At 39.8% G+C, this 24,716-nt stretch overlaps 1 protein-coding gene across 2 annotated transcripts in view; it reads left to right on the forward strand.

Annotated features, from left to right (window-relative positions):
* GADL1 (glutamate decarboxylase like 1) overlaps positions 1-24,716 on the forward strand; it is an 82,842-nt gene that overhangs the window by 49,296 nt on the left and 8,830 nt on the right. The window contains exon 15 of one of the 2 annotated variants that reach the window (XM_040083087.2): positions 1,840-1,941. The exons of the other annotated variant lie outside the window; for it this stretch is intronic. Within the exon in view, the coding sequence (XP_039939021.1) occupies positions 1,840-1,860 (21 nt within the window). The 3' untranslated portion in view covers positions 1,861-1,941. Of the gene's footprint in view, positions 1-1,839; positions 1,942-24,716 lie in introns of those variants that run through there. 2 annotated transcript variants of the gene reach the window in all.

Here is a 24,716-nt window from a genome sequence, read left to right on the forward strand (position 1 = left end):
CTTGGAGGGAAAGAAGCTTGCATGCAATTTCTTCCAAGAACTGACCACTGCTGCAGGTCTCAACCACTCTTCATGGGCAAGGTGACATTTTCTTGATTCTTATATCTTATCTGATGAAAAACGAAAAAATCCCAAATCCTAAGACATAAACTATTTCATTCTTTTCCACAAAAGCCTAGGGAAAAAAAAAAATTCTAGCACTGAACAGACCAGAGCTCCCTAGAAAATGGCACAAATTTCTCTCCTGGAGGAAAAAAAAATGATGATTGTTAGTTGAGTTATTTTAGACACTGCTGGGAAGTAGTATGACACTACAGAAGTGAGCCTGTTTCACAGTGAACACATGTTATTTCACCTCCCTGATTCTCTACAGGGATAGGTCTGGGGTAACCCTGCTTTTTGGATGCTGAGGGCCACTTTGGGGCACAACATGTATCAGCGAGCAGATGAGATGACAGCACTGGGTCAGAAAAAATAAGAGCGACTTGACTTTTTCACCTAAGATCGATTTGTTTTACCATTGCTGATGTAACCAGCATGGTCATTATATTACATTAATCAATACAAATATACTGCTGGACAAGAAGGAATGCATCCTGATCAGCAAGGTGTAAATTATAAGAGCTGGACAGGTTGTTACATGGTACCATTGATAGACAGATGGGGCCGTGATAGTTTCTCGATTGCAAGCAGTTTTTGCATATTCCTGTAGTATCACTAAAATGAGCATTAAAATGCTTCCATTCACAGTTTCCCTTTTCACACCACATTTTAACCACACAGTTATTCTGTTTATCCAGAAATCAGTCTTCCTTTTTGTTGACCTGCATAACTGATAATAATTAAGGAAACATATGTCTTAAAAATCCCTAGGGCAAGTAATTGATTTTATTTAACTACTTGTTCAGCAATACTGTTCAGAATAACATGCTGTCTTCTAAGGCTAGTTATATGAGTTTTAGTGCTGGTGAAAGTTGATAAGCAAATTGTTTAGATGTAAAGTCTTCAGCTTCGTGAAGAATTTGCATAGACCTGTGCAAAATAACCCTGGAGGTTTTCTGCTGTACTGGCGCTTCTCCAGTTTCCATGGCCCACTTTACATGGAAATGTGTCAGAACTGAGTGGATGGTAGTGTGATACCTGATTCTGATGTCAGCCTTCTTGTTGTCCTACATAGAGTGTGTCTCTCAGAAGTTGGAAGTTGGTGGTCTTTTTTAATTTTTTTTTTTTTTTTTTTGGTGGGTTTTTTTTGGTGGTAGGCTGTTTGTTTTAAATTCTGGAACCTTCAGTTTTAGGTCTGAAATTTGCACTCTTTTGAGTCTACTACATTCGAAACAGAAAGGTGATAGAAGCCTGAAGGATTTGGAATATTAGTGGCTACTAACTGGTCATTTGATTCATCACCTGAACAATTTAGGGAGTGAGAAAAAACCATGATGATGGGGGAAGTAACGGACAGCATGAATGGTACATTCCTCTGTTATGCGCGAAAGTGGGAATTCTGTGCACATCCACAGTCTGACGCCACTTTGATCTTTTGGGATTACAGCAGGAGTTGGCTGTGTAGTGAAACTAGTTCTATAAACAGTGCAGCAAGGCTTTGGATGCAGTTAGATGGTCCAAGACAGTCCGTGCCCTGAACACTGAGCGGCGCACTGAGCAGGTGGTATAGCCTATAAACGATCCGGCCGTGCAAGGTGTTTTCCAGTGCCGTTCTTCACAAGTGAGGAGAGATTTCTTCTTGTAGAAACCATGCAAACGGGCCCCCTGTGCTAATTGAGGAGTTGCTGGTAGATCTAGCTAGAAGTATCTGTAAGTGGTGTTGTTTTGTCATTGCAGACTGGGGGCTGCTGTCTCTGACCTGGAACTGACATAACTGCCGGGATGAAGGAGTAATGGTTTTGCTAGTGCTGTATGCGCCCCCCAGTGGGAATTTCGCTCCTTTTCCTTTGGTGACCCACTGTAGAATTTGTTTTGTTTAGTGCTGCGAATGGTCGTTGTGTCACATGGTCACGGTGAGAAAAACTGAACTGGAAATTACAAGCCAGAAATCTGAGTGAGGGAAGAAGTAAAGACACATAAGCAGATATAATTTCAATTTTCCTATTTTCTCCATACCTACAAATATCTATGCATATTCTTTCCTGTAACGATCTTCTCTTTAGAAAAGTCATCTTTCTCAGCTTATACTGAAATGCCTGCAGATGATGTAGAATTGGCTGGTTGTTAGTGACAGCATCTCTGGAAAGCCTCCTGGCAGCACAGAGGGTGCTAGGCACAAGGAAGAGTTTGGAGGGATACATTTGGAACTATTGCCATGCTACTGCTAGCCCAGCCAGACACGCCTTGCTCATTCTGGATCACTTTGTAGTTTGCAGAAACTCAGACTTTAGTCTTACTACCCAGAAGTAATTGTCTTTAACAGACTCCTCCTCCTGCAGGAGCTTGGCCTTGCCAAAGGATCCTGGAGCATAACTGTAGGTAGAGTACTATGTAATGAATACTGCTCTGCAAAGAAGGGTAGTGGTTTATTTCTAAGTACCACTTTAGACCTCAAAATCTAGGTTCAAAAAAAGCAGCAGTTGGTTCCTAGTAAGTCTTTGGTGATTTACTAAACTTTGCCTGCTTTGTAGTTGTAAAAAACATATACTGGAATTTTAGATGTCCAGTGGTTCAGTAAAGCTTTTATACACAGTTGTTTCAATAACACAAAATTCTAGCATCTCAGTCTTAGACTCTACTTATGTGGTGCAGTTGGTGTTTTTCGGTTGTGTTTTATTTCTTTCCTTTCCTTTTGAGGATTTTTGGCCAAGTAATACAAAATTTATTGGCTGTAATAGAAAGCTCAAGGTGCAAAGTCATATTAAAGTAGTAATGTCCTACTAAAGCCTGTATAGCTTGGAATGTTATTTTGCCCCTCCTCTCTTCACCTCAGTAAAAGGTAAACTTATTCCAGCTTTTCTCTCTTATTTAAGAGAAGAATATATCTGTTTTCTGAAGGCATATTTGTAAAATAGCGTGTCACGCTGTATAGTGTAGTGATACATTTGTATAATGAGAGATTTCATATCAAAGCATAAATGTAAGGAGGTTGAAGAGGTGTTGCCTTGGCAACCCCTGAATCTTGTGTTTTTTGTTGTATAAATAAAAAAAACACCAAGGACTAGATTCAGCACTATTTATATATTCAAAATACCCTCTGGTTATGGTATAAGACTTGAATGGGAAGGGAAAACAAGACCTCCAGTTGGTTTTTTTAACAAAGTTTGTCCTCTGCATTTTGGAAGAACAAGAGAAAAACTACATAAGTTATAACCACAGTATTAAATGCAGTGAAATCAGCTTTATGCATAAGAAAGGCCCCAAATATGTCACTACAAGTATATTTCTACTTGGGATTTGTATTTGTGTGGAAAAATACACCATTCTTTGAGTTTTTCTTACACTTGAACAAGGAAACAATTAAACTATACTTTAATGTGTGTGTTTGAAGAGTAATGACAGAGACAGGCTTCTGTGAACTTTCCTTACATAATTAACTTTTATGATAGCAAGTACCCTACTGCCTCTAGCATCTAGCTCAGTTTGACGTGAGTTTCGGTGGAGGGCCACAACAAGTGGCAGGAAAACAAATGGTAGGATTTGCACAGAAATATGTGGGAGTTAGACTGGACAAATCATTGGCTTCCAAGACAAAGTGACCAGCTAATTGGTGAAGGAAAGGCTGTCATGGTTGTGCCTTCCATAGTGCCATCCCTCAATGTCTTTGCTTTCTCTTAAAGCACCCTTCAAATCTGTTGTGGACTTCAACAAACAAAAATCTACAAGAGGAAGAGATTGCTTTGGCAATCTTTCTTTTAGATCTTCCAGGGGCAGGTGGATTGTCATTTCAGTATGTCAGATGGGACCTCTGGTGTGGCTGTTTGAAGAAATAGGTCAGGGAAATCAAGGTCAACAGAAGCTTCAGATTCACCCTATAAAACTCAAGGCTGTTACCCAAGGAAGCCATTTGAGGAATTGTCCGGTTTTCCACCATCTTTCATATGGAGAACAAGAAAGGCAGCTTTCAGATCATGACTTAGGCAATCTGCAGTCAGAAGGACCCTTGGGAAAGGCTTCATTATTCAGAAGGGGAACCTAAGAGGTGCCATGATTCTTGACTGGCTGCATTATTTATAAATACAGGTAAAAAGAACCTAACATGAAATCCTCAGCTGTTTTAGATTTCTATTTCACAGACTTCTGGAGAGAAGGGCTGCAACATCTCCTCCTGACAGAATGGGCCTAGCTGCACTCTCAGTATTGTGCTCAAGAGGGGCAGAAATGCAGCATTCAAGGATAGGGGAGATCAGGAGGCCCTGTGGAGGCAGGGCTGCAGGCAAGGACCTTAGGGGAGAGAGGCACAACAAGCACTCAAGCCACAAAATGAGTAACATGACAATAATCAGGATTTACGTTGTAGTGTGACCATCCCTCAGCAGAAAATGATGCTCAGAAGTTTAATAATAAAATAAGCATTAATTTTTTTAAAGTAACAACATCTCTTATTTTGCAACTAATACTGGATAATATACAGCAGCAGATGAATAAAATTTTTGTAGTTTGGCTGCATATAAATGACTGTTATTGTTAAGAAGAAAGGTCTAAGCTTTGATAAATGAGAAGAAACAGTACAGTATAATACAATAGCAGAGAAAAATTATAGCAGTGTTTCAGTACCTTGTTAATGAGGGATTTGCACACTTTCCCTTTTAATATGTCTTTATGCAGTTCTATATAACTCATCAGTACAAAAGTGACTGTAGTTAATTAAACAAGGTATTTAACATTATTTTAAACCTATCCTCCATAGAAGTGGATTATAAAAAATAACAAAAGTAACATACTTTTAAAAAAAATTGTTAAAGTAGAATATTTTGGTTTCTGACTGTGTATCTGCTTATAACTGGAAACTATGTTTTTGTTCTCTTTTATATTTGTTCTTGCATGATTACTGAAGTAGTAGTGTTAATCTAAGGGCCTGAATTGGCTGGGAAAAGTCTTCATCAGGAGAAGTAGGAATCAATGCATGAATCAATGCGCTTGACAGTGTCCATTTCACCTTAGCACTCAGCCCAGGTATTCGGGGCACTTCAGTGTATATTTTACATTGGTGAGGTTGTACACCTACCTAGTTTTCAGCCACATATAATGGTGTGTGAGAGTGACCTGATCTCACACTTGCTCTTTTGTGGGATGTCTGGTATATCAGGTGTGTGTATGGGGCTAGAACAGAGGTATGTTTGTATGACTGTATTGTAACTACAGTAGATGTAATAAGACAAGGGTGTAAACTGCTTCCAGCCCGTGCTTTCTATAAGAGTCCTAAGTGATGCTGTAGTAATTCATGACATGAGAGTCATAGATAGTTCTGTTCTAGCTTTCTACTTAGCCCCTTATTCCAGATTGACTTTTCAGGGGTGTGTAGTATCAGTTGGGCTCCAGTTAAAGGCAGTCCCATTCATGCAGAAATCCTTACATATGTTAGGTCAGTGGCACCTGTCTCAGTTGATACAAATAGGCAACAATCAACATTGCTAAATAATACATCTGGCAGCAAAACAACTCTGTTTTAAAAGCACTGCTGCACAGCTGCTAAAACTACACCTCAATTCTTGGGATTAAAAAAAACAAAGAGAAGAGACCCCAATGATTTTGATGCTGAATGGTTTACTAGATGAGAGTGCAGGGCAACTTTTGTCAGAGACTTAACATTGAGCTGTGCGTGTTCAAGGCACACTGGGGACTGAGGTCTATTGATCCCTGGTGTTCAGCCTACTGAAACGATCAAAGCTGGGGGGAGGGAGTCTGCTGCAGCTCCATATGTTGCATTCAAGCTGAACAAGGATTTCATCTTCCCCAAGCCACCTGCAGAGCAAGATTGCTCAGATTTCCAGAGATGAAGTAGATTTCACACTAGTTGTTTCTTGCTTGAAATCCTTTTAAGGATAATGGAGTGCCCAATAATTTCTCCATGTGGTAATACACATAATGGCATGAAATGAAGCTGGGGGCGATAGACAAAGTGGAGAGGAGTATTGTTAGGAAATAAAATCACAAGAGACCCACAGATTCAAAGTAAAGGACCAGTCCTTCCAGGGAGATTACTGCAAGTTGTGTTTCCATCATGGTATGTAATGCTCTGCGACAATACCTTAGCTGGCTCAGGTACTAGGAGCCATATGGCCACAGGCTAAATACGGTACTTCAGGTTTAAAAGGAACAGTTGACATGACTGTGTTTTCAGGACCAAAACAAATCACCTGTGGTGGTGGTATATATTTTGTGTAGGTGTACTCCTTTCTGACAGGGAAAGCATGGGTTCCACTTGTCCAGTATCTTAAAATTTTCGCATGCTACCTCCTTAGACCTGAGGGTCATTCTAACTTTCAGTTCAGATATAGAAAATAACATATTTTCAAATCTTTGCACTGTTAAAAGCTTCACATATAATGAATTTTCCTGTTTGTATACAGAAAGCTTCTAAAAAGTCTTATTTAGTAACTGATAGGTCAACAGGGGTAGTGGGGATTCAGTGGAACTGCATTCTCTGCTTTATTGCACAGACTCAATTGACTAAAGGGCACTTAAGCACTGCATAAGAGCTCCTTGCTATTTCTGTGTGAACAAAGACAGTACTTTTTAATTTGTATGGATTTCAAATAGATACAACCTGTTACCCAGAGCAGCAGATGCTTTTCACCCGTTGTTAAGCATCTCTTAAACTGTGAAAAGACCAAGAGGGTAAAACAACCCCATTTCTTTTCCAGAAAGGTGGATGTTTGGGGGGACTATGTGAAAATGGTGCAATTCATAGAAATTAAACAGGCAGTTGGCAAAATGCCTCTGAAAATTGTTTTCTCTGTGTTTGGGCAGAATAGAAAAAGCTAATCTGAAAACTATGTCAACTATGACAGTTTTTTAAAAGCAAATACTGAACTATTTTCTGAGTATTGAAAACAAAAGGGAGTTAGTAATGAATGTAAGAGTTTCATCTCTGTTTGTTTGTTTGCATTAAGAGCACTTCAATGTCATCCTTGTTTGTACCTTTCATCACTTTCCAATAGCATAACTAAAATAACTTACTTGGAGCCATGTTGCCCCACAGAACAGTATTGCATTTCTGTTCATTACTGCTATAGAAATGAGAAAAAATCGTATTTTGTAATGCAACACTGTGACACCCTTTAGAACTGTCCATATGCAGTGTTCCAACGTAAATCCATGTGTGTTCCTATGCATATACATGTATGTGGGTGTGTGTTTATCCCCCAGGATTATATAGAAGAAAACTATTATAGAAAGGGAGAGGATGGAATAACATATAGTGTTACTCAAGTAACTCCATTGTAAAAAAACAACTTGTAAAAGGAATCACAGAACAGTTGATGTTTGAAGGGAGCATTGCAGGTCTTTGAGCTCCCTGCTTAATCAGGAATACCTAGAGCTGGTTGTCCAGGACAATGTGCAGGTGACTTTTGAATATCTCCAAGGATGAGACACTCTATAACCTCCCTGGGCAGGTGTTTGGTCACCCTGATGATGAAAAATTGCATTCAGATTCCTGACTACATAGCACTTGTTTGCCCAATCAGCATGTATTTTCCTCTGCTTAAATGGGACTAATTACCTTTGCTTCATTTTGGAGTTAGAACATATTGGCTAATATTTTAAATGGCCTTTTGTGCCTGTCTGTGAAGAGAACTGCTTTTAACAAGAAAGCAGAGTTTGAAGACACTCAGCACAGTTTGTTCTGTCTGACCTTATGCACTTTGTTCTCCTAAAGCAGCGCTGTGCCCCTGAACACCTGTGCACCCCTTCATTCTGCTCTCTCAGTGCTGTATGCACATTAATAACCTATGATAGAAGAAAAAATATGAGTTACAGGTTGAACTCCAAACTAGTGCTTTTCTGAAAGTATCATAGATCATGTTTAATAGCCTGTGGATCAAAATGAAACCCAGTATATATCACAGGGGAACTCAATAATTGAAGCATTCTGGGAATGTCTAAGTACTGGAGTGCTGAGTTCCCTAGAAGCTTCCTTCTGTGCTAAGTTTTTACCTGAATAAAAGCACTATAATCTATTTTTTTATAACAATTGTAATCATATTTTAATGCACTGACTTAAATTATTTTATCTTATGTTCAGGGGAACAATAAGCTCCCTTTTCTGCCCCTTCCACCTCTTAATTTTCTGCCAATGAGAAAAACAGTCCTTGAGAGACATTAGCATTTCAGAGTATCTCTAGTACACTTGACTCATGGCTATCTCAACTCCGTCCTGCGTGTCTGCAGAATGGTCCCTTAGGAGCACTGAACAGTTTCTCTGGGTCTGTGAAGCTGATCTATCTGTCTGCCAGCTCTGAATTTACACCTTTCATATGAGAAACCGCAGGGTCTCTCTGAAGGATCCTAACTGGTCTCCTGGTGATGGGAAAGCAATAATTTGCAAGCCTGAAGCTGCACAGGTGGTACTGTGTGGGTATGGGGAGGATGCATAGTTTTGTCTCAGAAAAACAACAGTAACAGAAAGGTTTTTTGGATTTGCTGCTCTGTGGTTTGCACAAGGGATAAATTCTTTTCCTATTTAAATGTGGTAGAAGGAAGGTTGACTTTTGCAGTGGCCTGACAGAGAAGAAGGCTTGGAATGAAATTGTAGGAATCCTGGCAAGACTGAGACCCTTGAACTTTTCTTGACTGAGTATTACAGGGCTGTTGTGCCAGGGCTGCATTATGTGACTGTGGCAGAACTGGGCTGGTGCAGGTTGTGCTGGCCGATCTGGAGCCCTCGGTCTTGGGGAAGTGAGGCAGCCCTTCAGCCCAGGTCAGTCCCCTCCATGGTGTTTAATGGTGCTCCTCCAGGACTATCATGTTTTCACTGCATTGTTTCACCTCGTGCCTGTCAGCTGCTCCTAGAGCTGCCTTCCTGCAGCTGCCCAAGCTGTGGCTCCCTGGCCCTGGGAGGGTTTTGGTATGCAGTTCAAAGGATCTGTTTTACAACGGGAGTTTGAACTGAATGGGGTTGATGACTGAGGTGATTTTTAGGTGAGCATTTGCAGTGAACATTTTAGGGTGCACTAGGGAACTGCCCACCAGAGCCACTGGCTTGATACGTGATGGCTATACGTATTCCTTTATGATGGTTATATATATATTCATTAACCTTGCTAATAATTGGTATTTCAGTGCTGAAGGGTATATGGAGGATAACAGCACGATCTATCCCTCCCCTTGCTCCTGTGCATAGGATGAATCTCACTGAGAGTGAAAGTAAGGAGCATGGTCAAGCAAAAATCATTCTTAGCAGTTATGTAATTGTTAATGCATGATTTGTCTTGCTTTTGCACTAGTTAAACTGCAATGTGGAATGGAAGGCACCACTTCTTGGCACCTTCTTAAGTGCTGCCTTTCCCTCTGCAAGGATGTGGTAACAGGACCTTCTCTTAGTGCTCGAGATGTAAAAGTACTTGAATACCATGAGTTGCAGGTGGATGAACAGCGAGTAGTAGTGTGGTCTGTTAGTGGTGGTTTAATACATAACAGCAATGAATTGACCATAATGCAATAATAGTGATCATGAGATAGTATAGTAGTTTTTTTGGGTCATTTTATAGTGAGTTGGACAGAAGGAAAATAAAATCTCTGAGTTTCACCTTTAATTAAGGGACTGCTACAACATGAGTTACCATGTGTTTGATGGAAAATAAAATATTTTTTTTCTTCTTTACCAGCCAGAGAAAGCAGCTGTTGAGCAGAATAAGTCTTTATTTTGCCTTAGAGGAAAGGTAAACTTCCACTGTAGTCTGAAACATGGGTGACAATTTCAACACTGGCTTGGCCTATCTGGGGAAATATTTAACTGTATTTGTTATATCAGGCCTTAGTGGGGAACTCCCATGTCAGTGGAGTTTCAAAGGATGTGAGCAGTTGGGCAAATGCAGCATTTCTAAAAAAGAATTGCAATCATAATTCAAACATAGTTCACAAATATTCAAAGATGTGTTTAGAGGTTGTTTTAGGGTACTGTCATTGTCCACTTTGCTGGCTCTGTATTTTGGGGACTCCTCTCTGGGTAGACCAGTGACTTTTGTATAAGCACATATTCTATAAAGGCATCTATTCTTGACTGGAATACAACAAGGAATGGTAAAATGATCACTTTCTTTGGTACCTCCTTTCAATAGATAATTAGCTTTCCTGTATAAAATGGTGGTGAAAAAATGCTTATCCACACTAAAATAGACTTCTCTAACATTTTGCTCATAAGTTATCATCAAGTCACTTCTCATTCTTCTATTTATAAACGAAATAGATTCACATCTTTAGGTCTTCATTAGACATTGAGTTATTTCTGTGGCTGTCATCATCATCCTTCTCATTTTTCATTATTGTAAAGAACCCCAACAAACATCTGAACTACTTATTGCTTGCCAGCACCTGTGTTTGTTAGCATCTGTGTTTCCACTACAGTATGTGGAGATAAAATTGTCTCCCTAATGCCTGTGCACTTGCTTATAAAATTGTGGATCATATCACATTTTTTCTTCTACTGTATTTCTTCGGGAGGCTCTGTAATACATACATATATACATGTAATGTGTATGTGTATATATATGTATATATGATGAATACTGAAATGAAAAGTTTTCTTGTGTGTATAAATTACTATTTGAGAACAAAATAAATTGTCCAGATGTCTTGGGTGGTTTGGGTTATTTTTTCCCATTGGCTTGTGGAAAACAAATTGACATCCCAGATAAACGAGTGGTCTGATGATATGGGAATCTCTGAATTTAAGAGCAGTCTTGACTGTTTTAAAGTATTCACATAAATGACCTAATTACAAAACTTTGTAGTCTGCCTCTTGACAGAACTTTTAAAAGCTGATTTTGGCTTGGGTGTAGAGTGAAAACAATTACAGAGAAGTCAGTGGCTTGCCAGGAAGGATTTTTGGCTTCTGATGTGTGACCTGGAAGCTCACATGAATTATGTTTTATTGTTGACTGCTACAGTCTTTTCAGGGTCACTATTTTTAAGGTAGTCATCCATTTTGAGCTCTCTCTGGTTTTTTCTCTGCATGCATAACTCACCTTTTGAGTGAGTTTGAGCAGGTCAGGTCTGTGCAATGGCTTGTCTTCCTCGTATTTCTCCCTTTGTGAGTCTCTCACTTGCACATGGTATCTGCTGTCATTTATTGACTTTCAGAAAACCAACAGTGAGGATCAGCATCAAGGTTAATCCTGGTCTCTGTGGAGCCTCACTAGCAGCAATGTTTGATTGATGCTCTGTTTTTCCTGCATGGGGAGATATGCTAGTTATTAAAATCTTGCTTAGTTCTACTGCATTCCTATTGTGTGGTCCTAATTTTTTTGTGCTGTTCCTGTGTGAATTTTTCCTGCTATTTTTCATTTAAATGGCTTGTGTAAGGCTTTCCTATTAATGCTCTAAGTGCAAATAAATCATCAAGAAAACTTGGAATATCAGCAAAATAATGAAGGTGGGCTGACCGCCCCCCCCCCCCCCAAAAAAAAAAAAAAGGTACTTGGCAAGGATATAAATATAACTGAAAACAAACCCCTGCATTTTGAATCTGTTTCTATAAATTTTAGAATTTCTATGTATTCTTACCCTTTAACTCATAAATTAAATCCAGCATGAGCTTTTATTTTTTTAACTTTAGGTTCACATTGACTTAAGCATCCTTATTTCACTAGGTCTATCTCCTTACCACTTCTAATACTGGTGCTTTTTTTCTGAAATTTCCACAATATCCTCAAAAACTATCCACAGCTTCAGTGAGTTGTTTTTAATCTTAGCCATCCAGGCCTATAGACCTAAAAATTTTTAACATCCCAAAGGCTGCTGATGGCTTGGAAAGCTCATCAGATTTGTGGTAGGAATCCCTCCCAGCAGAAGAAGAAAGCTTATTGAACATTTCTGGATTGCCTGCATTTTTAATGATTTAACAATGGATAGGGCTTCAGTCATCCCTAATGTACCCTACTAAACTGCTTCTTCTTTCCTTAGTCCTGTCAATCAAGGTTTTCTTTTCCTTCTGATAAATTTTCTTTGTGTCACATTTGTATTGATTGCTATCTGATCTGCTTCCCTCTTTCAACTTGTTAAATATTGCTTTGCTATCTTCCCTTTGCCAATAAATCGGGATGGGCCTTTAGATAAAGCTGTCTTCTTTCTTGATTGAAGGATTGCAGCTTTTGGTCATCTAATCTCTTCTTAAAGAGCTTTAAGCCTTCATCTATCTTTTCCACCTGAAGTTTTTTGGAAATTAATCATTTTAAAACAGTCTTTGTGATTGTGGCCATCCTTTTCCTTAGGCTTCACTGAGTATAGTCAGGTTGTGATGAGTTCACAGGGGGAAGTGTTGATTTATAGACCAGTGAATAATTTCTTTGGGCCACAATACGGTTGGAAATGAAGATGTATGATACTGAGTCTGCAGCACCCCTCTGGTGAGTTGGGACAGGGTGTGCAAATCCAATTGTTGCATGAATTGGAGTCTGTGGATGTGATGGGTCAACGTGTGGCAGCAGGCTGTTGTGGCTGCTGGGGAAGGAAGGTGAGACAAGGCCAGTGCTGGGTGTCTTGGCTGCTTGCATGATACCTCAGTTTGATTAATATAATGTAGATTCCTGCAGATACACCATCCCTGGAAAGATTCAGGGTTGTAGGGCTGCTTGTTGCAGTGTTGCAGGACCAGATGACCTTGAAAGGTCAACGCAAACTATTCTGTGTAGCGTCTGTGCTTGTGAATCAGGTTGTTTTTCACAATCAACAGTAGCTATGAGGCAGTTGTGTTGAGGACTCCCTGCCGAAGCTGCCAAAGGGCTCTGCTGGAAGTGGTTAGGGATGGTGGTTAGGACCTGACTGGAGGACCTGCCCTGGCTGCCCTGCTCTGGATCCCAAGGATGGGAATTCTGCTGCGTCCGTAGCTGCGTCAGGGCTCAGCGCTCGGGTCCAGCCGGCTGAAGAGCTACGCATGCGGTTGGGGGTCCCCTCTGGAGCACGGCTTTTCCAAGAGGATTTGCGGCCGCAGGTAGTAGTGGGGCCCGCTGGCCATCGGGGGGCACCAGAACGACAGCAATGCCTCGGAACTGCTAATTAGCGCTCAGGCTGTTCATGTCTATGGTGCAGTCGCGGAAAAAACCCCTGCCTTCAAGGGGGGAAAGAAATCTCTTCCACTTCTTAAATCAACATAATCTCCTCAGTAATACTGCAAACTCTATTTTAAAGGCATGAGCTGTTAAAGAATAAACCAGCAAGCATGACTTATCTCCTACTTTCCTGGCAGCATGAGCTTTTCCTTTCTTTTCTTTTTTCTCCTTTTTTTATTTTTTTAAATTTTCTTTTCCTCCCTTTCAATCCTTTGTTTAAAGTTATATATTGATATGCAAGGTTTAGGCTAAGAAGTTCCCTTGAATAAGATGTTTTGAACAATTATCATCGAGAGATCAGTGTCTAATAAAACATGAAACTTGTAAGGATTTTACCGTTCTTCCTAGGCATCTGAGTGTCTTATATGGAGTCTGAACGCTCCATATAGGACACTCAAATATAATATTTGAGGAGTTAGTATATTTATTTGTTTGTTTTCCCTGAGAATTCAGCTTATGGTCTGAATTTCAGATGTGAAGGGATACCTATAGGCATTATTTCTGGCTTGTTGCTGTATGAGGTTATTAGCATGGGTGGATATTGTATACCAGTGACTACAGGCTACTGGTAAGTCAAGGTGTTGAAGCATCTTTGACTGCTCCTTCACCTGGCCTCATAAGAAAATGGGAGGAAGGAAGCATTTTTTTCCCTTAAAAAGCAGGCTGTTCTACTGTCTACAGGCAAAGCCTTCTTCCCAATGTCTCCTGAAACTCCTGCTAATCTTTGATGGAAATTCACAGTATTAATATTTAATATTGAAGGTATAAGGCTATTTTAGTAAAGACATATTTTCTGGTATGTTTTGGTCTTTTAAAGTAAGTTCCTGAGGATGAAGATACTGAGTTTCTCTGGGTGGAGCCACAGTATGACTTCTGAAAATCGAGTCTGTTATCCAACAATTGGCCTTGGTTGGCCAGTACTGTTGAAAAGTGTAGTTCACATTGTCCTGGGTCATCAGCAATGGTCAACACCTAAAGCTACCAGAGGCTTTTGTCCCTGGTGGTACTGATAGTCTTGCTCTGCCCAGTTATCCTACTGATTTACCAGCCTTGAAGTCCCCATTGCACGGGTAAATGTTGAAGCACAGTCAGAATGTGGCTTTTAGTTATAACAACGCACACAATTAATTTTTGTAAGTGAAGAATTTTGCAAATAGTGTTTCTGACTTGACAAAAAAATCAGAAAACAATGAAATGAATGTAGCATTTAAACACATGGAAGAGGCTTAGTGAAAGGACTCTTTGCTTGAAACTGTGTTGGTCCTTCTCACTAACTGGACTAAAAAAGACACTATTTCACTATGCAGGTCTTGCTTTCTTTCATAGTCAAGACTACCAGAAAACAGTGTTTTCATGAAACCTCTGACTTTCATCAGGCAGCTAGGGGCATCTGGAAATTCCTGCTTTGTCAAGTTAAGTAAGCCTGTTTGAGGTCTTCTGTAAATGATGAAAAGAATTGTTAATCCTGCTGATGCTCAACTTTAAATTGGTCAGTCCTTAAACCTGTGCAGTTCTTTAATTCATGCACTAGATGGTGATCAAAAGCAGCCCAAGTTGTCTTCTCTTCCCAAAATCACAGCTGGCATTGGAAAATGAAAGCACAAGACTGTCAGTTTTTCCTGCCAAGCTTTTAAACTTTCCTCACTGTCCATTAATGATTAATCTATTTAGTAGAGTCATCTTAGAGATGAAGGTAGAGGTGCTGCTAAATTCATATATCCTGTTCTGATTTTTTTTTTTTTTTTTTTTTAAATCAGTTCTTGGATAAAATTGTAGGAAGTGCTTTTCTCTGTCCGATATTAAAACATTCATCAAATATTCCATAACTTCAAGCTGGAGTTAGGATTGTTTCCACAATAAAGAAATTAAAATATACTAGTTCTCTACATAATTGCTATGGACTGAAATGTAAGTCTCTGAATTTACAGATTGATTACTGGTATTACAAGGTAATAATGAAAAAGTGTGTGGGAGGCATTACTCTGAAAACATGAGTACAGGTTTTTATAAGATAAAAAATCAAGGAAAAAACATTTCTGTACTGCCCACCCTGAAATTATAAAACTTGCTCTAGTCCTATAGTTTCAGATTACTACTTGCTTCAAGGGGAAAGATTTTGAGATGTGCTTTGGATTCTGTAACTGGAAAAAATGCATTCCACTGAAGAGAATAAGTCAAAAATATTCTTTTACTGAAAAAGTCAAGGTTTAATATTCCAGAATGGAGGCTAATAGGTGGACCTAGACAGATCTGTGACAAGGGGATATCTAGTACAGTACTGTGCTGAGTGACTGTATGTAGAAAATATCAATGGTGCAGTGTTTAGATAGCAAGAGGGAAATGTACAAAACACAGGTCTGTAAGACAATGATGTACAACACACTGGACTGTACTACAGGTATTATAGGCCAAATAAATACAGTTCAAATAAACAGCTAAAAGGAGCATGTCACATGAACAGTAAAAGATAATAGCAGGGAAAAGTCTTTGTTCTCTGTGTAAATCTGCTTCTGTAGGGAAGGAGAAGCCTCTCTTGTGACTAGTGCTCAGAGGCACTGACATGCATACATCCTTCCCCTGGCAAGGTTAAAAGCTGCTGGAAACAACCCTCATTCTGCTCCAGTTTGGGAGGAGGTGCCATGGGTGATGGCTATGGAAAAAGATGCAGTGCTCTGGAGCCACCTCCATGTATGGAAAGATGGATGAGATCTGATGGTGCATGGAGCAATGGCATGGCTTAAATTAGGCTTAAACTGAACATCTGTGGTTTGTTGTTGTTGTTGTGGTGGTGGTTTTTTTTTTGGTGGTTTTTTTTTTTTTTTTTTTTTTTTTTTTTTTTTTTTTTTTTTTTTTTCCTCCCTGAGCAGAACACAGGCACTCAGTGCAGAGGCTTTATCCCAGAAGCTGGATAAAGAGATATCCCTTGGATTTAACCTCGGTGTAAATATTTGTGACTCTCTGTGACTTCTCTGAGGCAAGCAGGGAAGGCACAGATCATCAGCGGTTAGGAAGCTGGATAACAGCTAATACATATCTGCTCACAGGCAATTGTAGGGTTAAAAGAGCAAAAGGAAATTTGATGCAGCTACAATGTGTTTTACACTGATGATCCATGTAGCAACGAGGAAATGCATGGAAAAGCAAAATTCCAGACAACTGAGTTGATGAAATGATTCATGCATTGACTTTTTAACTCAGCACTCATCCCAGTTATAATGAGAATCATCTGAGTGAAGTAAAATAACAACAGTTTGAAGTCTATAGCCAGGCTAGATGTGAGAGTCATTTGCTCTGTAGCCTGTTGGAGGGCTGTGCCAGGTACCAGATGGAGCTTTTCCTTTGGCTTGTTTTTTGTGTTTGTGTTTTTTGGAGGTGTCCACGGCAGCCCTGACTTTCATTCTAAATTGGTCCTACATAGCTGCATGTATACATATATGTAACATATGCATGCAAATAATCTGTGCTTACAGGAAAAATTGATCTTTGTGTGTACACATGGCCAGCTTGGCAGCAGTGCAGCCAAGGAATTTACATGTGCTAAATTTATAAAAACTGTCTCCAAACATAGAAGGGAAATTGTGTCAAGAGAGTTGAGGCACGCCCTTAGGATGGTGTTAGCACGTATTCTCACAACTGTTCTTGGTTAAAACGGCTCTTGCTCAAACAGCATCAGAAATGCAAGCCTCACATTGCCTCATTCTGTGCAGTTTAAGTTTTTGATCTTAGAGAATTTATCATATGATAAAATAATGAGGTAAAAACATATGTAGATTTAATCCTAGTCCGAAGTTCCATTTCAAGTTCATGCCAGATGAAGTTCCACCCCCGAGTTTTCTAATGATCCATGTACATTTGTGGGACCAGTGGGATGCTCCTGGGATAAAATGCAAATGATTTTATACATAGAAAATTATTCAAAGCACAGATCCCTACCATTTCAGTGAAAACCACAGAATCATAGAAGGATTGGGTTGGGTTATCAACCACAGAAAAAACTTCAGAGCAGTGGCAATTCAGTACAATGTCAGAAGGTGGCTGGCCTTGGGATCCAGCAACATTCCTCCTTCTCAATCTCAATAGGTGTGAGACCACTGTGGTTCCCTGTCTTCAAGTCCAGTGAGTACACAAATTCCAAGCGGTGCACATGTGCACGTGCGTACCTGCACATGCACACACAATACATGATATACACACAGTTGGCTGCAGAGATCAACACAGAGAGAGCAGTGCCTTTACTGGCATCCCCATGAACACATCTAAAATCATATCATACAGACATGGAAACCACAAACAATCATATTCTCTCCAGCTGGTAGGGACTGAAGTCTTGAGGTGTATGCACATTCCTGTTTCTCCAGTAGTTGGTTTTGAAAAGTGAGTCTATCCAGTTGCTGACACCTTCGTTGCAGGTATTCAGACCTCCTGTCCTGCTATCCGGCTTATCCATCTAGGAGTTTATTAATGTTCACACATTCACACAGAAGAAAGAAATCTGATTTAATAAGAATATAGGATAATCTGCAGTGATTAAGTGCAGAATTGAGATAGGTAAGGGTGCTGGCCATCTGGCTGTTTGTATCTGCCCTGTTAATCTTATTTTCCTTGTATTTTAGCACAAAATCACTTAGGTTGGAAAAGACCTCCAAGATCTAGTCTAATCTTACAATGACCACCACCTTGTTACCGCCATGGAACTGAGTGTCATATTCAGTTGTTCCTTGAAAACCTTCAGGGATGGTGACCCCACCACCTCCCTGGGCAATCCATTCCAATGTTTAATAACCTTTTTTGTAAAGTAATTCCCCCTGAAGTCCAACCTGAGCCTCCCCTTGTGCAGTTTGAGGCCATTTCCTCTTGTGTTGTCAGTGGCTGCCTGGGGGAAGAGGCTGCTCCTTATCTGACTACATCCTCCTTTCAGGTACTTATGGAGGGTAAGATGGTGCTCTCTGAGTCTCCTTTTCTTCGCACTAAACAACCCCAGCTGCCTAGCACCTCCTCATTGAACTTACTTTCCAGACCTTTCCCTATCTCTGTTGCCCTTCTCTGGGCTCTCTCCAGCACCTCAATGTCTTTCTTGTAGTGAGGGGCCAAAACACAACACAGGACTTGACGTGTGCCTTCATGCCTGCTGAGCATAGGGTGACAATCACTGCTCTGGTCCTGCTGGCCACGCTATTTTTGATGAAGGCCAGGATGCCATTGGCCTTTTTGGCTACCTGGGCACACTGCTGGCTGGCAACCAGCAACCCCAAGTCCTTTCCCACTGAGCCATTTTCCAGCCACTCTGCCCCAAGCCTGTACTGCGGCATGGGGTTTTCCTCACCTTCCCCCATCCTCCTGACCTCTCCCTGTCCACACCTTCGGTTCTTCACCTAAGCGTCACATAATGCATTTTCCACACTCGGTTCCCCTTGAATCTTCTAATACTTTGGATATCCTCCCTCTGTATTTCATCCAGTGCAGCTTTTGGGTCAGTCCACTAGTTAGAAACAGGAGAGGAGCATGGGGTTAAGATAGCTTTGATTCAAGATAAACTGTCTGCATGGGCTTCATCTTACCTTGTGTTAGCCAACTAAAACTTAGGCACAGGTCTTCCACTGAAGCCCATGTAGAAGGAGAGAAGCTTTTTCAAACTGAGCCTGTCTAATTCTAGGATGAGACGAATCACTCTCTAGTAGTGCATCTTTTTCTGCCTTAAATAAAGCCGAAGTCTAGATGGCTAGAATAGGGTAGATGTCTAACCTTTAGACTGCCAAAATGATGGGAATGGAATCCTGCTTCCACATTTTATCCTCAGTGCTGAAGGCTGTGTCTCTGGGTAACATGTTGTACAGTTCAATGTACCTAACACTTCCTCTCAAGCTGTTGCTCCCTTTATGTGAGAAAGACTTACAAAAATAACCAACTAGAATATGTAAACAGCGTGGGTCCTGAAGCAAAAATATTGTCAAAGTTCAATCCAAGTCAATATACAGAGCTGGAACCTGGGAAATGGTAGTCTGTGTTTGTGATAAGTAAGGTGTAAAGAAGATGAAGTGACCATGATTTAATTTTCTGTGATCCCTCACTAAGCCTTCACTAAGAGTGATGCTCACACCAGTCAGCAGCCCTGGGTGTGTGCTGTGGAGCGCTACCACTGCAGGAGCTGGAATCTGCACTGCAAGGGAGCACTCTGCATTGCATCCTGCTGCTGCTGTTCAGCTGAGGTTCCTCCAGGAAGGAATCCTTTTTGACCCAAATGGGATGAGTTTGTGTGTATTCTGCAAGAGCATTTGCAAGGCAAATTTGCACTAAAAATACCCTGTCCTGCTCACTAATGTACCTGAGTGATGTCTAGCGTTGGCTGGAGAGTTGTGATTAAGATCTCAGTCATTATTTCCTTTCTGTGTGACTCAGTTCCTTTCAGAGATTAAGGTGGAGATAATAGTATTTCTTCTTATCTAAGAAGTACATTGAAATGTGAGGATGGAAAGCACTGTAATACTCCAAAATAGAAGGAATTTTTCAGTTATACTTAGGAGTAAGGCTCTTTTTCCTTTTCTCTTTTTCTTTTCCCTAACAGCAGCTACTTACTGATTTGTGTCTCTCCTTCTGACCTGCCTAGAGCATGACAAGTAGATGGATGTGGCTTTAAGAGCATCAGGTTTTTAAGGCAAATGAAAAAAGTTTAAAAAATTGTGCGGTTTAAACAGAGCTTTTGATTCCTTAGCTGTGCTGGTCCTGGCAAAAGAATGTAAGAAAGGTCTATAGCAGCATGAAGAAGAACCTAATGAAATGCACTTAATATAGTCATGCTAGAGAAAAATAAACATTTCTATCCCCATATATTTAATTTTATTGAATATTATATGATTTAGTTATCAAAACATAGTAATAATGACCCAGGCAATACTGATGACCATTGGCAACAATGCTCATGAGGACACACAGCCTAATTAGCTTTAATAGGATGGATTTAATAATACATTGGATTAACATCTGTTAGAACGAAGTATAAAGATTTATTGTTCTCTGAATACATATTGACCTCTTGCTCTCAGGTCAATAAATCTTAAGCTTGTGTCCACTTAAATTAGTATCTACTTATTATGTTAGCATTCTTCTGTTTCCTATCACCAACTTCAGTAGGAGAGAGGAGGGGAGCAGCACTTCTCTTCTGCTGCATCTAACACTTCTTTCAGAAACTGAAGGTAAATATTGTATTTGTAGATAGAGAAAAAAATGTCTGGGCCCTAAATTGTCCTTCCTTCACATAAAACTTGCTTTCCTTTCTGTTGCTTGATAAGAAATTTCAGAAATGTTCAGAAAAAAATCAATTGCTATTAATGCCACAGAAAATGCATAGCTTGCATCATTTGCACAATGAAGTAGTCTTTATATTTGTGTGATGTGAGTGGTGTCAAAAATGTTTTTGGGGATGAGTGGGAGGAAATCCTGCTCCTTCCTGTGTAATGAGATACACCGTTCTTTCTAGGACTTCAGATTTCATTTTGTGCTTCAGATATTTATGCACAGATTCATTTCTAGCTAAGTAAGAGTTTCAAGAGGAATGAGATGGAATATATTTCTTTTTCATGCCTACAAGGGAGGGAGGGAGGGATTTCTTGTTACTCTCCAAAGGGGTCAGTATGGTTAGAAATATCTACGAGTCTAAAAAAATGTATTATATCTGAGAAGCATTCCCCTAGAAGCAGTAGCAAATCCTTAAGATTTATATTGAGGAGATATTTAGACCTTTTAAAATTTAATAGATAATTTAATTACAGATAATTTAACAGATAATATTTATAAGGAAACATGGGTTAATCTAGCTCTGCCACAGATGAATTTAGCTATAAAACTCCCTGTGACTTCAATGGCAGAATTCTGTAGGTGAATGGTGATTAATCTAGAGAATCCTTTCCAGACACATTGACCAATCAGAAAATTTATAAATTTTTGTAGGAAGATTATTTGTATTTATTGAGTTCTGGAGAACTTTTTCAATAAAAGAAGTGAAATCTATCAGACTTAATGGATGAGTTTTGTATAGCAGATCACAATTGCTTTCAAAGCTCAAAATATTGTTCTTGTTCTCTCTCCTTCTCTGTAAAAATAGCTATGCTGATGCAGAACCCTGACAAAAACATGCAAGTACTTTAGCTTGCTTTTATTTTCTTTCTGATTGTGTGTGATTTATAGGTAGATGCGGCACTAAGGGAAATTGTGGCATTAACCATGGTCCATAGGGAATATCTGGTCAGACTGCTGAAAGAAAAAGGTCCTCAGAGCAATTTGGTGTACAGGATTAGAAAATTTCATCTGTGCCTCTGAACACTGAGCCATATCTATGTCTCTAATGGTTTAAGCCCAAGGTTAGCAGATCTTTTATTTTGTATGTTCCTTTGAGGTTACAAATCCTTGCAAAATGGATTCTAAATTTTGTGCCCAGTCTGCTGTTCCCCCTTCAACTGACCTTATATTATCTAGGGATTGACTGCAGTCTAGTTCTACTTACCTCAGACTGTTATTAATCATCATTACCTGTAGTTTGGCTCTTTAGTTTGCAAATACTCATAGGTGCAAATCATTATTTTCCTTTCATTTCTCACCCTTTCAGACTGCAATAGAATTGCACATTTTGACACCCTAGAGATCCTGCTTTGTTCTTTCAGTTTCCTGGTTGTCCATGCATTAATCACAGAGGTTTGTAACATATGTTGGATTTAGGCTGGGAATAAAAAAAAGATAAAACACCTCACTGGGAATGAAGAGAGGAGCAAGGCTGAGCTGGAATGAACATTCTCTCTGGGGGAAAGCTGTACATGGGAAAATGTTGTGTTGACTTTGATAGGGCTTGGAGGCCTTTGTTTCATAGCCATATCAGGCTTTACAAAAAGGAGTCTCAGGTAGAAAAACTATTTTGAAAACTGACAATTATTGGTCTTATATTTCACTGTATGGAGGGGCAGATGAGATTAATTTACTTTGTTAAATTGGGTAATCAAATTAGACAACTGCATTGCTTTTGTGCTAGCATTTTGGGTCATGGTAGACACCATCTCCTCATGCTCCCCAAGGAATTGTATGCAGCCTCTGAGAGAGCCAGTATGATGACTTTAAGAAGAAAAAACAAGGCATGAAAGTTGCCTAGTTTTGTTGAAATACCTATTTTTCTTTAGATCTGGTTAAAGAATATGTGTTGCTCTGTAGTTCTTAATATAATGCAAATAGAGAAGGTGCTGATATCTTGTAACAGAACCTGACTTGTGCAAATAGTAAATAAGATCTTAGCAGTGGGGAATATTTCCGAGTTTCTGAAGTGACATTGCTTTTTCTACACTAGGAGCATGTTGAGTTTTGAACTTGTGTCACCACATAATGCAACCATCTCCTGTTGTAAAGTGTTCCTCCCAGCCCCAGACATTCATGGTGCACTGTAATTTCTTTATTCCCTCAATGGAGTAGAATGGAATCACAGCCCTGTGCGTGCAAACCAAAAAGGAGAGAAATTTTTGTTACTCTTGCTTTTAAGATGACATGCTACCTTTCATCCTGGATGGAGAAGGGAAGATTTAGTAGGGTTGAAAGACTGGAAATCCTAGTCACTAAAATGGGAACTTAATAAAATTGTGCACAGAAGAGCCTTGTGTATGCTGCAAAAGCTTTTAAAATTACTTTTGTAAAACCAGTAGTGCTCAACTCTTTTGAACAAATCAGAACACTGGAATCATAGTGTTGTGTGTTAGCCTCTGGAGTTTTCTTAATGCCTGAACTTTCTACATGGCTTGTTCATAAGATCTTGGTAAAGCAACACAGAAATGACAGAAAAATAATAAGAATTCCACGTGAATGGTCTTGAAAAACCACGTGTGGTCTGACAGAAACAGACATGTGACTGTGCACCTGGAAAACTATGTTGTTCACCAATGTGCTTTTTAGCTCTAAGTAAAAATGCACACAAACTTGTTCAAGTGCTGATTCTGTTCTGGAGGCTGTTTTTCCTGGTTCCTCCTTTTCAGAGGCCAATGCCATTAGTGTGAAAGCCTTTGTCTGAAGGCTATTTTCTCTTGCATAAATGACCAGCCTAAAGAAGTCATTGATGACAATCAAAATCTGAAGCCAGCCCACCATCTCCTATTATTCAGGTAACTTTCAGGGATTTGTGGGATTCATAACATGTCCTCTAGCAAAAAGCAGTGGATGGGAAGATGATGTGCAATATGTGGTAGTGTGGACATATTGCGCAGCCCTGAGAATGAGTTGAAGGTGCACAGGGAATGTTGGTACTGGGAAAAAAATACAGCAACATCTGTTCTTCTTTTGATATGTTAGTTGCTCAAAGAACGTGGAAGTGGTTACTGCTATTTTGACAAATACACTTATTTCTGCTTTAGTTGCGTGGTGTGGCACAAGGGGAACACTGGCGCAATAGTGTAAGGCAGTAATTTATTAGTGGTTTAGGGATGTGGGCCCAGAACAAATTCTAGACAAAAGAAAAACATGTTTGGGTTTTACAGAGAGCCTTGGCTACAGGAACAAAGCTGTGATTGGGTGTGCAAATATTTGGTATTTCGATTGTCCTGGTTGCTGTGACAGCTGACAAATGCTCTGAGTTTGTTTTTAATTATCACCAAGAGGGGAAAATCCTGTTTTAAAGCCAGGAACCAATGTTGCAGCAAAAGGCAAGAAAAGATATTTAACAGTGGGGAATATACTTTCTCGGTGTTAAAATATGATGAAAGCACTATTACTTCCAAATATTTATAGTATTTAGCTAGTTTTGTGATTACAGCCAACAAAGGAAAGTGTTTCATTCATTTGCATTACATGCAGTGATGGATATTAAGATGTCAGCTACTGTTCTTACTTGATACTGACTGGTATAATTAAAATCAACCTTATCTTCTTCAGCCACACTGGGAAATGCAGCAAGCATGTTGTGGCAGGTGTTTGTGAGACCTACTTCACACAGAAGTTATAAAATACATGCGTCATACCTTGTGGATGCTCTGCCCACTTGTACCAGGGTGTCGTGGGTTGGATAATAGAGTCATAGAATCATGGAATCATTTAGGTTGGAAAAGACCTTTTAGGTCATTGAGTTCAACCATTAACCCAACACTTCCAAGTCCATCACTAAACCATCGACATGGCCTTTGAATATACTCAGGGATAGTGATTCAACCATTCCCCTGGGCAGACTCCTCCAGTGCCTGGCAGCCCTTTCAGTGAAGAAATTTTCCAGTATATCCCATCTTAACCTCCTTCAGTAAAACTTGAGGCTATTTCCTCTTGTCCTATTGCTTGTTACTTGAGAGAAGAGACCAACCCTCACCAATGTATGAACACATAAAGACCTCACTGTTCTGAAGGGTTATAAAGGGAAAAAGAAGCATGTTACCCAAAAGAGATGCAGTGATTTTGTCCAAATAGCCTCTGGCAGGGTTTGGGACCAATCCTATTTGTGGAGTCTGTATCCAGCACTGTTCTATCATTTACGCAAGATAAGAAACTCTATTG

The sequence above is a fragment of the Hirundo rustica genome, chromosome 1, assembly GCF_015227805.2.
Source record: "Hirundo rustica isolate bHirRus1 chromosome 1, bHirRus1.pri.v3, whole genome shotgun sequence".
Taxonomy (NCBI): domain Eukaryota; kingdom Metazoa; phylum Chordata; class Aves; order Passeriformes; family Hirundinidae; genus Hirundo; species Hirundo rustica.